The sequence below is a fragment of the Schistocerca nitens genome, chromosome 1 (assembly GCF_023898315.1).
Source record: "Schistocerca nitens isolate TAMUIC-IGC-003100 chromosome 1, iqSchNite1.1, whole genome shotgun sequence".
Lineage (NCBI taxonomy): Eukaryota > Metazoa > Arthropoda > Insecta > Orthoptera > Acrididae > Schistocerca > Schistocerca nitens.
Genome location: NC_064614.1, coordinates 20,298,898 through 20,315,821, shown reverse-complemented (window position 1 = coordinate 20,315,821; position 16,924 = coordinate 20,298,898). Strand labels below are relative to the sequence as shown.

The following is a 16,924-nucleotide window of genomic DNA, read 5'->3' as shown; positions in this document are numbered from 1 at the left end:
ACTTAGGAAATATGCCGGAATATCCTCCGAAACTTTGTCAGTGGAGTATTTTTGCATTCCACGTGTTGACGTTGGGCATAGCTTCAAACTACTGTTTATTTCTCAAAGGCAACTGGAATATCCCGTTGCAAGAATTGTGTCTGGTGCTCACGGCAGATGTCGTTTCGTTTTTGTTTACAGAGGCGACAGGCGGGATGCCGCCACGGCTGACGCAGCGCTCGATGACGTCACTGACTGTGGAGCAGGGACAGCACGTGACGCTGGGCTGCGCCGCCCAGGGGCACCCACCGCCCACCTTCTCGTGAGTACTCTCCAAGATATCATTTGTACGTGATATCGCCGAAAGGTAGGCTGACCGCGAGACAGAAAGCTGAACCAGACTGGTATCGGATCTGCAGTAACTGATAGTGAGTGAGCATGAACCCACTAAACTACAGTCTTAAAATGATACTAGGCTGTTTCCCAGTCCCGCGAATATTGCATTCAATTCCCCCCGTGCCCTCTTCAGACACAAGACAACCAAGGAAAATTTACACATTTGGCCTACAGATGACTACACGGCGATCGCTGGCCGTCTTGGTGATGTGGATGTTTCAACGACGTGTCCTACTATTTCTGTACGAAATCAGAATTTCAGAAGAGATATAATACTTTTTTTTGCCATCAGTCTTCTAACCATGTTCTCCTGTGCCAACCTACTCATCTCAGGTTAGCACTTGCACCCATATCCTCAGTTACTTGTTGCATAGGTATATCACAGTCTCCACCTTACTTACCATTCTTCGATTCTCTTCTGCTCCAGCTTTTCCAACCGTCGCGCACAACGATCCAACGCTGTGCTCTGAACGTGCATTCTCGGAAACTTCTTCCTCAAATGAAGGCTATGTCATACTAGAAGAACTCCTTTGGCCAGAAAATCCCTCTTTACCTGTTCTTGTCTGCTTTTTTTTACGTTCTCCTTGCTTCGTCTGTCACGTATTATCTTCCTTCCAAGTAGCAAGATTCCTTCACTTCATCTACCTTGAAACGTCCCCTTTTGAACAATTTTACAGGACTGTGCTTAAACTGACGCACAATATTTTTAGCGCAACGCAATCTGACTTTCAATAATCTCTACAAGAGAATAGCCCTGACTAACATTAACCTGTACTTTTCACAAATCACTTACCTCACAAAAATCTTGGTTACTACCACTACTGCAATACAGCGAGCGCCACTACTGCCAGCTAAATAAAAGATTCAAACTATGGAAGGCACTAACTACTGATAGGGATAGTTAGCAAATGAAAGATATTAATAGAGAACAAACAATGTATTTACCTTCATATATATATATATATATATATATATATATATATATATATATATAGAGCAGTTCATGACAAATTTCAAAACTCCGCCATCTCTCTCCCCACATCCACCACTGCTGGCGGCTCACCTCCAACTGCGCAACGCTATGCGCTGTTCACAGCCAGCTGCCTAACACTACAATGGCGAGTATTACAACAATGCAAAGCAGCCACAGACTGCACACAGCACAGCCAGTGATTTCCATACAGAGGTGACGTTACCGATAAAAAAACCTAAACAGCCTACTTACATAGCCCCCATGCTCCCCACAAAAAATTTTACAAATTGTTTTGGGCGCTGGGCAATACATATTTGTTAAAATTTTTTATAATCGTAATTACAATAACAAAGAAATCAAATGCACTCACTTATTGATACAATGTTGGTCAAAAGCTAAAATTTTCTCACGGTCCACAAAGATAGTCCTGATCATTCATCATAATAGTAATTACAGTTTTTTTTTTACAAAGTCTCTTTAGTAAAAGAAATTGCACACAGAAGTAGTGGATTTCCATGCAGTCTTGAAGAAGTAGTGTTGTCCTTCCAACGGAAAGACAGTGCTGACTCTTGACATGCAGACAGGTAATGGGCCACAACAGAGCAAACCCACAGCACAGTCAGTCGAAGTTGAAGAATATTGGTAGGTAGGTCATCACAGAGCAGACCCACAGTAGTCCTGGTAGAGATTACGGTATTGGTGGGCCACCAGAGGCGCAGACCCACTGCAGTCCTTGCAGAAATAATGGTACTGGTGAGTCAGCAAAGATGCAGACCCACTGTAGTCCTTGTAGAGATAATGGCACTGGTGGGCCACCAGAGGTGCAGACCCACTGCAGTCCTTGTAGAGATGGCCAGCAGCCATCTGTTGTGACTGTGCAGGTGCACAAACACCATTGAAGAGTCTTGCGGATAATATAGCAAGTCCATAACCACCACTTGTGCACTCACAAAGTTTTTGGAATTGTCCTTAGAACCAGCAATGCTGTTATCCAGTCCCTTGCTGAATTATTAACACACATGCAAACACTAACAGTCCCTACTTCTCACGTATTGTTCATATACATTGACCAACAGAAACGTGTGCAGTGAAATGATACTTAATTTGAAGAACTGGTGTCAATTACAATATTATAACATGAGAATACAATTACAAAGGTACAAAATACATCATTAAGAACATAACAATACAGATACCATTTGTAGTACAGGTTTTACAACAGAATAGACATAAACATATACATCAATGTTACAGGAATTATGAGATAAGTAGATACATAAAAGATCAGAATAACTTTCGAAACATCAACTTCACACATGTGCATTAAAACAGAACAGAATAAATAATGTTTAAACACCTTTACAAAGTAAATAACATATTATTAATGTCAATTATATTTGAGGATAACAGTATTCCTCATCATAGTGAATGTAGCTTAGTATTAGAAAAATTCTACAACATAAGTCTTATCAGATAAACACATAAATACAGGAAAAACATAAATACCCAAGGGTACACAAACATATAGCGGAATAGTACAAGGAAAGGACAGGGTTTGTTTTACTGCAGTATTTTGCAAACAAAACTTTCTTTACTTCTCGGAGATCTCCCTTCGTTCCTCATTATTTCCAAAAAGTCCTATCTATACCTGTTTTCTGTACTTTTTTCGTATGACTTCTCAATGCATTTCTTCCAATTCATCGCAACTCATTCTCTTATATAGTGTACCCCCTCTTAAGCTAACTTAAATCTACTGAGCTCAGATGCTAAACTAAGGAACGAGGCAATGCAGCAGCACAAAACAATTAACACAAACAGCAATGATAAAAAATACAAAAGGCAAAGCAAGCAGCATAAATTACAACTAATATAAGGCAATGAGCAGCAGACAAGAAAAATAAATCAGTAGTAAATCTGGCTTAAAAGAATAATACAAAGTGAAATTTAGTAGCACTATGCATGGCAAACAGCAGCAGCATCTAAACATGACAAAGCTCAAGCAGAAAAAAAAATACACTAAAGACAACAATGCAGATAAGGGAAATGTCTGTTCACGTCTTAATGTCTATGTAATTAAAGTGGTGCACCACAAAAACTTATTCTAAGAAATAAATTACCAAGTACTTGAAATGAAAATTATGAATGCCGTTCCTGTGAAGGTAAATGTCTTTTTGTGCTCCCTCATTTTTTTTGAAAAAAATTATTATTTACTCGATCTGTAGACAGAAAATATTTATATTAGTACATCTATAAAATTTTATTTTAACCAGTGCTGCAGTGCAGCTAGAAACTAGATATTAAACAAAATAGGCAAAGCAAGGCGTGAAATGTCATTCACTAGCCATATGGCATTTCATAGTGCAGTAAACAATCTTTCAACTAGAAAGACAATAGATGTGAAATGTTTCTCATCATTTCATTTCAGTAAATATCATAAATTAAGAGCTCCACAGTGTAATCATATGTTTTCAAGTGCGACCGTGTCGTTTTTGCGATGCTTTCTACAAAGGAACGTCAATAGTGAGGATAATGGCCTCCCTTTTTTTTTCTACCTGTGCCTCTGGCACACACTAATGGCTTTTTCTCCAGGCGTCTGACACAGCTGGGTGCCCACAACGCATTACATCAAGGTCACTTACCTTTCTTACCGAAATATTTACGACACCAGTTTCCGCTACAGTGACAGTCTCATATAAAAATATTTCACAGGTGAAGAATTTCGGTTACAAATCTGTAGAAACAAAATCCTATGAATATAACAGTGTTCAAAACGTTTTCGTCGGCATTGTGATACATTCATGCATTTACACACATTTCATAACTCTTAAAGTACGATTCTTGGTTTCCAACAACCTTTTTCACAAATCAGCGTCCCTAACCACTACTCATTATTTCTTACCTTATTGCTCATATACATATTCGTCGACGCTTCTTCAATATTTCCTGATAATAAATACATAGCATAATCAAATAACTCATAGAGCATCAGCTTACTGATCATAAACATACCACAACAGCATAATACACATAGTCATCGTAATAATAACATCATAACACTTCAGTCAACTCTCCAAATCGTCGTAGCTTCCTCCAATAATTTCAAATCCTAAAAAAAATATTCTCTGCTCATTTCAATAGTGTCATCTACCTCAAACTTACTTTAAAAATCATGCTCCCTTACCAAATACATCATTCAAAGCTCTCATGGTATCACAATGGTTCCAAAAAAATATGAACAGTTCACAAAGTACAAACAACATACAATTTCGTAAGTGTGAAGTTATCCAACTGTGTAATTACGTAAACATCTGTCACTGACGTAGTAAAAAAAATGTTTCTTTCTCTGTTAAATGATCAGGTAGCTGTGTAATTTATGTGTTAGAGAAATATGGTACCGATGTGTAAAGTTGTATAAGCAAATACCATATTAGCTAGGGCTCCTTGTGCTTGCCAAACACATGGTACACAAAGTAAGCGTGTACTCCCCTGAGGATTAATGTAATTATACCCTCAGATGTTACAGATTACAGCAACGGAATGAAATGTATCACGGAAAACCTTTGTATCATTGTACTTCAAATATCTTTAAAAAAATAAATGTTTTAAGTACAAAATTAATCACTCAAATACGTGTACTGTAGCGCTAAACTGTGCGTCATATTGTAAGATAATCTCTGTGGAAGTCTCGTATTTATCGTCCTCCGAAAGCTAAATTCTGCAGAAGTCAATGTACTTACCTCATCATAAACAAAAGTGAAATGCTTTGTGTATAGATATCGTAGTTATTACGCTTATTGTTGTGATGAAGAAAGTACTGTACTGTAACGTATTGTTGTGCTATGGAAAACCCTGTCTCATTGTAGCTATACTACAAAAGTTACTACTAAAACCTGTTTTACTTTCCAGAAGAATTCAGAAAAATTGTGCAGATATAAAACAGATACACCGCAAAAGCAACATTGTAAATTGTCACTCATTAGTAGCGTCGTGATAAAACCGTGTAGTTGTCACATAAACTAACCACTATGTCATCTGGTATCTCACTGAAAGTACTTTAAATCCAGAATGTATTTTCAAGTAAACCAAAATGTTGCATTAAAGTCTCATTAGCAGTACCAGTATGTGTCCTAAGTATGTAAGCCTGATAGTCGTTACGTAATCGTGCAACTAACAAGCAAGAATGTACAAATACAACACTGCGTCGTCTGTTCACTATAACAATGCATTCGTAACTTCTGTTTAAAAATGTTCCCTAGGTTCTAGACTGGATACTTAACTTCAAACATTGGTGCATGTTAACAGTTACTTAAGTCTAACAAAGCATACTAGTAATGTAAAGTGAAAAATTTTATGGCAAAGACTAAGTTAAAAAGCAGATCATCTCTCAATAAACGGTTTTACATGTGAAATGTGGTGTAAACCTTTACTCTTCCTAATACGCAGAGTTTCAACTTGAAATCGATTATCATGCGGTATACGTCGGTAAAGAATACTGGATTTTTTTTTTCAAGGTTAGCGTCTATGTTATTTTTCTCGGAGCCAGCGGGCGCATGCGGCTGCCTGCTGTGTGAGTCATTGTCTGTCTCTTTGTTGGCGCGCATCGTTACTGGGATTTGGAGACCTAACTTCTACAAATTCACGTTGTCGAAAATGCCCTGCTCTGTTTGAATCCCGCCAGTTCTGATGCATTTCAGGTCTGTCGTTATGATTATCTCGTCTGTCGTCATGTCGGTAGATTTCATAATTTCTTTCTTGTCGGTCATGTGGTGGAGAATTTCTTCCTGAATCGTAACTGCGCGCTGAACTGTTGCGTCTGAAGTTATTCTGTCTCCCTTGATAATAATTGTTTTGGTACCCATATTGTCTGTTTCTATGGTTATCTCTGTCATATTCATTACTACGGAAATGCGATCTTTCTCTGTAACTATTATTCTGCCAACGGTTGTCATAAGGGTGGTGTATGTTTCGGTCACGATTTACGTTGAAAGAATAGCCTTGTCGTATATTATTTCTGTCATCACGGAATTGTGACGGATGTGATCTGTAATTGTTGTGCTCCTGTTTCCGCGTTCCCCGATTGTCAGTGCCAATTTCCAGTTCTTGTAACAGTCCCTGAAAAGCTTCAATGTCGTCTTTGCAACGTGCTGCCAAAATAATTAAGCAAATGCGGATGAGTTCTGAGGGGCTGTATGGGTTTGACAGGTACTGATTCTTGTGCAACATGTCTTCAAAATATTTCACAAGACTGGAGAATTCAGATTGTTCGAAATGTTTCATCATTATAATACTATGTTTTACTCGGTCTTGTGTAGCTTGAGACCAATATGCTGAGAGGAAGGCATGGTAAAATTCTCCTTCACTGTGACAATCGTGAATGGCCGGTCGCATTCTTACAGCTGGTTCATTCTCTAAATAGCCACACATAAATTCTAATCTGTGTTCTAACGAGCAGTTGGGAGGAAAACAATGAGAGAATTGATGGAGCCACGCTTGTGGATGAATGTAGTTGGCAGAATTCTTAAACGTTTTGAATTTACGTGTAGTAATGAACAGCTTATAGTCAAAATTATCGTGTCGGCGAGTAGCATATCGGTCATTGTTACGTCGTGTCGGCGGTTCCATCTCAAAATTCGGTGTGCCTTGCCAATTTCTTTCATAATTTCCGAAGTGTCCTATGTTATTATCTTCTGGGTGTTCCGTATTTCTAAGTCCCTCTTCCCGTGTTGGGGCGCGAGTGTCCTCTGAAATACGTAATTCTTGTATTACCTGTGTCAGCTGATCTTGTACTTCCCGGATTTCTCTTTGGTGTTGCGTATTTATTTGATTCTGATTTTGTTTGAATTTCCTAATTTGTTCGCTCTCTTCTGTGTCGTTAAAGACTACCGGTCTTGTGTCATTCAGATCATCATCTACCTTTGTAGATAAGTTAGTGAACTGATCCGAAAGTTCGGCTACTTTCTCCGATAGTGTACTTATTTCCTCAGTGTGTTTTTCTGAACCAAGTTTCAGAGTATTTACTGTGTCCTTTAAATTTTCCTGCCTTTTTGCAAGTTGCGTAACCGAATCGGTAGATGCAACTGAGTCAATTTTAGCTTGCAAGGTGTCGTGATTTTCATGAACAATAGTTTGCAGTTCTTTTATGGCTGCTTCGTGATTCTGTAATGCATTTTCATGACGTGAAAAAATAGATTGGAAATGCTCACAAATTAGTGTTTTTACGTCATTACGGACTTTTTGACATTTCGATTCAATGTGATGTAACTCAGTAGTTAAATCTTCACGTGTTTGTTCAAGAGTTTGCTCCAATGAGTCTAACTTTTGAAGATTTTGTTCCATTGCGTCTAACTGTTGCTGTGTTTGTCTCTGGTGTTGTTCCATTGTGTCTAACTTTTTAAGATTTTGTTCCACTGTGTCTAACTTTTTAAGATTTTGTTCCACTGTGTCTAACTTTCGAAGATTTTGTTCCATTGTGTCTAACTTTTGAAGCTTTTGTTGTGTTTGTCCCATTTGTTGTATTAATTGTAATAACAATGCACTGGTGTCTGGAACATGTTCCTCAGTGCTTTTCGGCAGTGAATTTGCACCGGAAACGTTCACATTTTGACAAGCAGAAAATGTGTCTTGACTTATTTGAGAAAACGGTGAGGACCCAAAACCTGAATCTACAGTATTTGCGAGATCGTGTCGTGTCATTTCGGATTCCTGAGGCGAGCTATTGACGACCGATCGATCGATAATGCTTCCCTGTTCACTACTTGTTTCATTGTCTACGCCATTATTTGACGCCCACTCCATTTCCCTATGCACAGTTACCAAATTACTACTTTGAACATCAGTTAATTCATTACTCGGTGGCGCTAACACACTGCTTTCGTTTTCACTGTCATTTCTCAGTTTACTTTGGAGCCTAGTATTACGTTTTTCACACGCCATTATTGTCACAGTATTTCACACGACAACACAGAAAAACACAATTTGAAGAGCAAAAATAGGGGAACACATTAACATAGCCCTGAAAATAATATCTAGTTAATTGCAGCTGCGAAATACTTGGTGCAAATCTACATGCGTGCCACACCTGTTTTACTGTACAACAATGAAAGACTGCAACTACAAAGGAGATTATCTCTACAATTACGCGCTAGCAATAAACAAAATCTACACTAATTACACAAACTACAAGAAAAAATCAGAAGATTCCAGTGAGGTATCCTAGGCTAAGGGTCGACATATGTAACGTCCCCTTTTGAACAATTATACATAAGACTGTTCTTTAACCGACACACAATATTTTTTTAGCGCAACGCAATCTGACTTTCAAAAAAATCCCTACAAAAGAATGGCCCTGATTAACATTAAACTATACCTTTCACAAATCACTTACCTCACAAAAATCTTGGTTACTCCCTCTACTGCAATACAGCGAGCGCCACTACTGCCAGCTAAATAAAAGATTCAAACTATGGAAGGGACTAACTACTCATAGGGATAGTTAGCAAATGAAAGATATTAATAGAGAACAAACAATGTATTTACCTTGATATCATATATATATATATATATATATATATATATATATATATATATATATATATATATACATATATATATATATATATATATATAGAGAGAGAGAGAGAGAGAGAGAGAGAGAGAGAGAGAGAGAGAGACCCCCCCATGAACCATGGACCTTGCCGTTGGTGGGGAGGCTTGCGTGCCTCATCGATACAGGTAGCCGTACCGTAGGTACAACCACAACGGAGGGGTATCTGCTGAGAGGCCAGACAAACGTGTGGTTCCTGAAGAGGGGCAGCAGCCTTTTCAGTAGTTGCAAGGGCAAAAGTCTGGATGATTGACTGATCTGGCCTTGTAACAATAACCAAAACGGCCTTGCTGTGCTGGTACTGCGAACGGCTGAAAGCAAGGGGAAACTACGGCCGTAATTTTTCCCGAGGGCATGCAGCTTTACTGTATGATTAAATGATGATGGCGTCCTCTTGGGTAAAATATTCCGGAGGTAAAATAGTCCCCCATTCGGATCTCCGGGCGGGGACTACTCAAGAGGATGTCGTTATCAGGAGAAAGAAAACTGGCGTTCTACGGATCGGAGCGTGGAATGTCAGGTCCCTTAATCAGGCAGGTAGGTTAGAAAATTTGAAAAGGGAAATGGATAGGTTAAAGTTAGATATAGTGGGAATTAGTGAAGTTCGGTGGCAGGAGGAACAAGACTTCTGGTCAGGTGACTACAGGGTTATAAACACAAAGTCAAATAGGGGTAATGCAGGAGTAGGTTTAATAATGAACAAAAAAATAGGAGTGCGGGTTAGCTACTACAAACAGCATAGTGAACGCATTATTGTGGCCAAGATAGATACGAAACCCACACCTACTACAGTAGTACAAGTTTATATGCCAACTAGCTCTGCAGATGACGAAGAAATTGAAGAAATGTATGATGAAATAAAAGAAATTATTCAGATTGTGAAGGGAGACGAAAATTTAATAGTTATGGGTGACTGGAATTCGAGTGTAGGAAAAGGGAGAGAAGGAAACGTAGTAGGTGAATATGGATTGGGGCTAAGAAATGAAAGAGGAAGCCGCCTGGTAGAATTTTGCACAGAGCACAATTTAATCATAGCTAACACTTGGTTTAAGAATCATGATAGAAGGTTGTATACATGGAAGAACCCTGGAGATACTAAAAGGTATCAGATTGATTACATAATGGTAAGACAGAGATTTAGGAACCAGGTTTTAAATTGTAAGACATTTCCAGGGGCAGATGTGGACTCTGACCACAATCTATTGGTTATGACCTGTAGATTAAAACTGAAGAAACTGCAAAAAGGTGGGAATTTAAGGAGATGGGACCTGGATAAACTGAAAGAACCAGAGGTTGTACAGAGTTTCAGGGAGAGCATAAGGGAACAATTGACAGGAATGGGGGAAAGAAATACAGTAGAAGAAGAATGGGTAGCTTTGAGGGATGAAGTAGTGAAGGCAGCAGAGGATCAAGTAGGTAAAAAGACGAGGGCTAGTAGAAATCCTTGGGTAACAGAAGAAATATTGAATTTAATTGATGAAAGGAGAAAATATAAAAATGCAGTAAATGAAGCAGGCAAAAAGGAATACAAACGTCTCAAAAATGAGATCGACTGGAAGTGCAAAATGGCTAAGCAGGGATGGCTAGAGGACAAATGTAAGGATGTAGAGGCTTATCTTACTAGGGGTAAGATAGATACTGCCTACAGGAAAATTAAAGAGACCTTTGGAGATAAGAGAACCACTTGTATGAACATCAAGAGCTCAGATGGAAACCCAGTTCTAAGCAAAAAAGAGAAAGCAGAAAGGTGGAAGGAGTATATAGAGGGTCTATACAAGGGCGATGTACTTGAGGACAATATTATGGAAATGGAAGAGGATGTAGATGAAGATGAAATGGGAGATACGATACTGCGTGAAGAGTTTGACAGAGCACTGAAAGACCTGAGTCGAAAGAAGGCCCCCGGAGTAGACAACATTCCATCGGAACTACTGACGGCCTTGGGAGAGCCAGTCCTGACAAAACTCTACCATCTGGTGAGCAAGATGTATGAAACAGGCGAAATACCCTCAGACTTCAAGAAGAATATAATAATTCCAATCCCAAAGAAAGCAGGTGTTGACAGATGTGAGAATTACCGAACAATCAGTTTAATAAGTCACAGCTGCAAAATACTAACACGAATTCTTTACAGACGAATGGAAAAACTAGTAGAAGCCGACCTCGGGGAAGATCAGTTTGGATTCCGTAGAAATACTGGGACACGTGAGGCAATACTGACCTTACGACTTATCTTAGAAGAAAGATTAAGGAAAGGCAAACCTACGTTTCTAGCATTTGTAGACTTAGAGAAAGCTTTTGACAATGTTGACTGGAATACTCTCTTTCAAATTCTAAAGGTGGCGGGGGTAAAATACAGGGAGCGAAAGGCTATTTACAATTTGTACAGAAACCAGATGGCAGTTATTAGAGTCGAGGGACATGAAAGGGAAGCAGTGGTTGGGAAGGGGGTAAGACAGGGTTGTAGCCTCTCCCCGATGTTATTCAATCTGTATATTGAGCAAGCAGTAAAGGAAACAAAAGAAAAATTCGGAGTAGGTATTAAAATCCATGGAGAAGAAATAAAAACTTTGAGGTTCGCCGATGACATTGTAATTCTGTCAGAGACAGCAAAGGACTTGGAAGAGCAGTTGAATGGAATGGATGGTGTCTTGAAGGGAGGATATAAGATGAACATCAACAAAAGCAAAACGAGGATAATGGAATGTAGTCGAATTAAGTCGGGTGATGTTGAGGGTATTAGATTATGAAATGAGACACTTAAAGTAGTAAAGGAGTTTTGCTATTTGGGGAGCAAAATAACTGATGATGGTCGAAGTAGAGAGGATATAAAATGTAGACTGGCAATGGCAAGGAAAGCGTTTCTGAAGAAAAGAAATTTGTTAACATCGAGTATAGATTTAAGTGTCAGGAAGTCTTTTCTGAAAGTATTTGTATGGAGTGTAGCCATGTATGGAAGTGAAACATGGACGATAAATAGTTTGGACAAGAAGAGAATAGAAGCTTTCGAAATGTGGTGCTGCAGAAGAATGCTGAAGATAAGATGGGTAGATCACATAACTAATGAGGAGGTACTGAACAGGATTGGGGAGAAGAGGAGTTTGTGGCACAACTTGACCAGAAGAAGGGATCGGTTGGTAGGACATGTTCTGAGGCATCAAGGGATCACCAATTTAGTATTGGAGGGCAGCGTGGAGGGTAAAAATCGTAGGGGGAGACCAAGAGATGCGTACACTAAGCAGATTCAGAAGGATGTAGGTTGCAGTAGGTACTGGGAGATGAAGAAGCTTGCACAGGATAGAGTAGTATGGAGAGCTGCATCAAACCAGTCTCAGGACTGAAGACCACAACAACAACAACATAGAGAGAGAGAGAGAGAGAGAGAGAGAGAGAGTAGTTCATGACAAATTTCAAAACTCCGCCATCTCTCTCCCCACATCCACCACTGCTGGCAGCTCACCTCCAACTGCGCAACGCTATGCGCTGTTCGCAGCCAGCTGCCTAACACTACAATGGCGAGTATTACAACAATGCAAAGCAGCCATAGACTGCACACAGCACAGCCAGTGATTTCCATACAGAGGTGACGTTACCGATAAAAAAACTTAAACAGCCTACTTACAACCTTGTAGCCACGGATTATGACAAGTTTATAGCTGATCACATTTCTGATGCTCCTCATTATTTTCGTCATTCTTCGCTTTACCATCAATCTGCGGTCGTTACTCCAGACTGTTTATCCCTGCCATAGGTCCTGTAATTCTTCTTCACTTTCACTAAGGGAAGTTATATCAGCGAATCTCGTAATCGATATCATTTCACCCTAAATTTTAATATCACTCGTAAAGCTTTGTTTTATTTCCCTCATAGTTTCTTCGATGAACAGATTGAGCAGTACGCATGAAAGACAGCATCCTTGTCTTCTGGTCATATAATCCAAGCACTTCCTTCTTGGTCTCCATTCTTATTAGCCCCCCTTGGGTTTTCAACATATTGTATTTCCCCGCTTTCCCTTCAGCTTACTCCTACTTTTCTGATATTTGAATGTCTTGCAACATTTTACATGGTCGAATACTTTTTCTAGGCCGATAAATCCTATGAAAGTGCCTTTATTTTCATTAAATCTTGTATCCATTATTCAGCACAACCTCCGAAATGCCTCTGACGTGCTTTTACCTTTCCTGAGACCAAGGTGATCGTCGTCCAACATGTCTTCAGTTTTCTTTCCCATTCTTCTTTATATGATTCTTGTCAGCAACTTTGATTCGTGAGTTGTTAAGCTGACTGTACGGCAGTTCTGCCCTTGCAATCTTCGGGATGATATTTTTCCGAAAGTGTGTTCTTATGTTTGGACTCTCACATTCTACAAAACGACGTGAGTAGTTGTTTCTTTAGCATTTGCTTCAATGATTTTAGAAATTTCGAAAGAAAGTTACTTGCGCCTTCCTTTTTATTTGATCGAAAGTCATCCAAAATTCTGTTATACTATGGCTCCACTGGCCCGTATGTCTTCCACATGGATTCCCATTTCTTGTTCAGTCACGTCATCAGACAGTTACTTGTAGAGGCCTTAAGTGTATTGCTCCATCTATTCGCTCTATCCTCTGAGTTTAACACTGAAATTCCTTTTGCACTCATAATGGTGTCGCCCTTGTTTTTAATTTCATCAAACGTTATTTAAACTCGTCTGTGTGTTGAATCTGTTTTCACTAAGACCATTTCTTCTTCGATTTCTTCACACTTTTTCACCAAGCAATATCGCTTAATCTTCCCTACACTTCCTATTTATTTCACTCCTAAATGGCCGGCCGCGGTGGTCTCGCGGTTCTAGGCGCGCAGTCCGGAACCGTGCGACTGCTACGGTCGCGGGTTCGAATCCTGCCTCGGGCATGGATGTGTGTGATGTCCTTAGGTTAGTTAGGTTTAAGTAGTTCTAAGTTCTAGGGGACTGATGACCACAGCAGTTGAGTCCCATAGTGCTCAGAGCCATTTGAGCCACTCCTAAATGATTCATATCATATTCCTGGCTTTTTCTGAGCAATTTTAGACTTCCTTCATCCGTCGATCATACTACTACAATGCCGTTTTGCATGAATAAACATCAAGACACCTGCTTTCGACAAGGCGGCCATAAAATTATTGTTCATCAACAAATCATTGTTCATCAGTTTTTCTTTTCCGATACCTACCTACACACACGACGTTCTGTAGCCAAGAGTTTTTTGCATTGCTTTCCCTTTGCTTTTAGAGTGAGCAGAAATAACGACAATAGTTGCCTTGTGGTCCACTGAAAGTCTAGTCCTGAACACAGCCCAAGTTCATTGCATGAGAGATTATCGTTCATGGCATCCGATGGGAACCACCTAAAGTGTGCTTTTAGAGACCACGTTTAGTTCGGAGAAAACTGACGCTTCTCGTAATAGTCCTTCTCGTCAATGAAATAATCGATTTGGAACAAGAAATATTATTCTCTGGTTAAAAGTGTGGGCGCCACCACAAGTCAATGTCACTTTTTCTTTATTTCACATGTTTCACTCGGTCAACGCGAGCAGCTTCAGTACTGTGCTTATACGATGTGTTACACTACCACAAAATAAGAAAAGTTCGCAGATTCAACTTACAAGTTTATAACTTACACTATGTAGCCAAGTGGCACACCTTACACATATCGGGATTTGTATAATATAGCAGTCACACTTAAAATAGAATAAGTTGGTTGCGTTGAGATGAAGTGAACTCTCTGGCGGTGTATAGCGCAGCCGTCATACGTAAAATGGAGTACGATGGTTGTATACAGCCAAAGTAAACTCTCTGCTTAACTGTACACAACCAATGTACCCAGTTCTATGTATGGAGGCGCAGCTGTACACAGCCCGATATTTGTAACCTGAGGCCCTCGCCTACTAACGTAATATATCACTTTGTAAGTTTAATCTGTGAATTTATCTTATTTTCAAATTCAAATGGCTCTAAGTACTATGGGACTTAATATCTGAGGTCATCAGCCCCCTAGACTTAGAACTACGTACACCTAACTAACGTAAGGACATCACACACATGCATGCCCGGCGGTTCCGGACTGAAGCGCCTAGAACCGCTCGGCCACAGCGGCCGGCTATCTTATTTTATGGTGGTGTAACACATTGTATTTCCACAGTAACACATCGTATTTCCACAGTTTTGAAGGTACTCGTGCTGGTCAAGTGAAACTTGTAAAATAAAGAAAAAGTTACATGGGACTTGCGGCGTCTCCAAAACTTTAATTTCTAACGGTCGCTATTCCTCCACAGGAATTGAAAATCTATCAATTAATCGTAGTAATTTGATTATATTCACAGACAAAATTTTGTTTTTTTATGTTCTCAAATCCTCCATATCCTTTTGTTAGTCTCCTGAAATTGTTCAAACTCATGTACATATATTAATCCTACAAGCTGGAGCCACAGAGTTAGCGTCAATTCGGCTGGGAAGAATATCGTATTTAGCGCAATGCACGAAAATTTGATGGCTAATAGCTAGCAAAGTTATAATGAATTTTTAATCTAATAAAATTTACCCGAAGCAGGACTCTGTGTTCCCTCACCGTGGACCAACAAATCCTCCGAGTCGTGAGTTCGGGATAGTTTCATGGAAAATTAAATAATCTGTGAAAGTTCCTTTCCTAATAACCTATTACATGAATTATTATTGGCGAATAAATAAAACAGTGGGCTCTCTGGCACTTAATGTCCCAATGCAGATTTATTCAAATAAGCAGTTCACAATAAATTTTATAATTCAATCACGTACAACTATTTTCCATCAAACCTAGGAAGAGTGATTTTTATACACGTCTCATCTCTATCGAATATCACAATAGAAGCAACTTTTCTTTCTCTGTTTCGAAAGTCATGAATAATAGTCGCACATTACAGATAATTCTGAGGACAATGCCTCTGAAATACACTTTGTGATCACCACCATCTCCGGGGCATAGGCCGGCCGCGGTGGTCTCGCGGTTCTAGGCGCGCAGTCCGGAACTGTGCGACTGCTACGGTCGCAGGTTCGAATCCTGCCTCGGGCATGGATGTGTGTGATGTCCTTAGGTTAGTTAGGTTTAAGTAGTTCTAAGTTCTAGGGGACTGATGACCACAGCAGTTGAGTCCCATAGTGCTCAGAGCCATTTGAACCATTTGAACCGGGGCATAGCGAATACGACCGATACGCTACACAACGGAAGAAAAATTAAGGGTATATGATATCATACAAGATACATATGAACTAAACTCAGCCCGAACATGCCATGAAGGCCCAACGGTACCGACCGGCCACCTTGTCATCCTCAGCCCCCAGGCGTCTCTGGATGCGGATATGGAGTGGCATGTGGTCAGCACACCGCTCTCCCAGCCGTATATAAGTTTACGAGACCGGAGCCCCTACTTCTCAAACAAGTAACTCCTCAGTTTGCCTCACAAGGGCTGAGTGCACCCCGCTTGCCAACAGTGCTCGGCAGACCGGATGGTTACCCATCCAAGTGATAGCCAAGCCCGACAGCCCTTAACTTCGGTTATCTGACGGGAATCGGTGTTACCGCTGCGGAAAGGCCTTTGGCAGGTATGTATGAAGGGAGAATAATTAAAAGGGACTGCTCAAGCAATATTTTTATTATGATGTCATTCCTTATAGCTCTGTGATTCATTCTGAAACGGTCCCTTAGAAAAATTAATGAATTACTGTGCTGGTAAACCCCTTACATTAGTTGATTTTCAAACTGCTGAGCAAAACTGAACGTACTCAGACATTTCTCTCTTTACTTATTCTGATCGTCACTAAACTGACACACAATATTGTTAACGCAACGCAATCTGACTTTTAATAATCGCTACAAAAGAATGGCCCTGACTAACAATAACCTATACCTTTTATGAATCACTTACCTCACAAAAATCTTCATTACTCGAACTACTGCAATAAAGCGAGCGCCAATACTGCCA

The 16,924-nt window shown here is 39.8% G+C and overlaps 1 protein-coding gene across 1 annotated transcript in view; it reads left to right on the top strand.

Annotated features, from left to right (window-relative positions):
• The window catches only part of LOC126251767 (Down syndrome cell adhesion molecule-like protein Dscam2), a gene marked incomplete at its 5' end in the record, with an annotated part of 377,821 nt that overhangs the window by 108,319 nt on the left and 252,578 nt on the right, over window positions 1–16,924 (top strand). Inside the window, one exon of the mRNA XM_049952392.1 lies at window positions 181–301. Coding sequence (XP_049808349.1) covers window positions 181–301 — 121 coding nt within the window. The remainder of the gene's footprint in view (window positions 1–180; window positions 302–16,924) is intronic.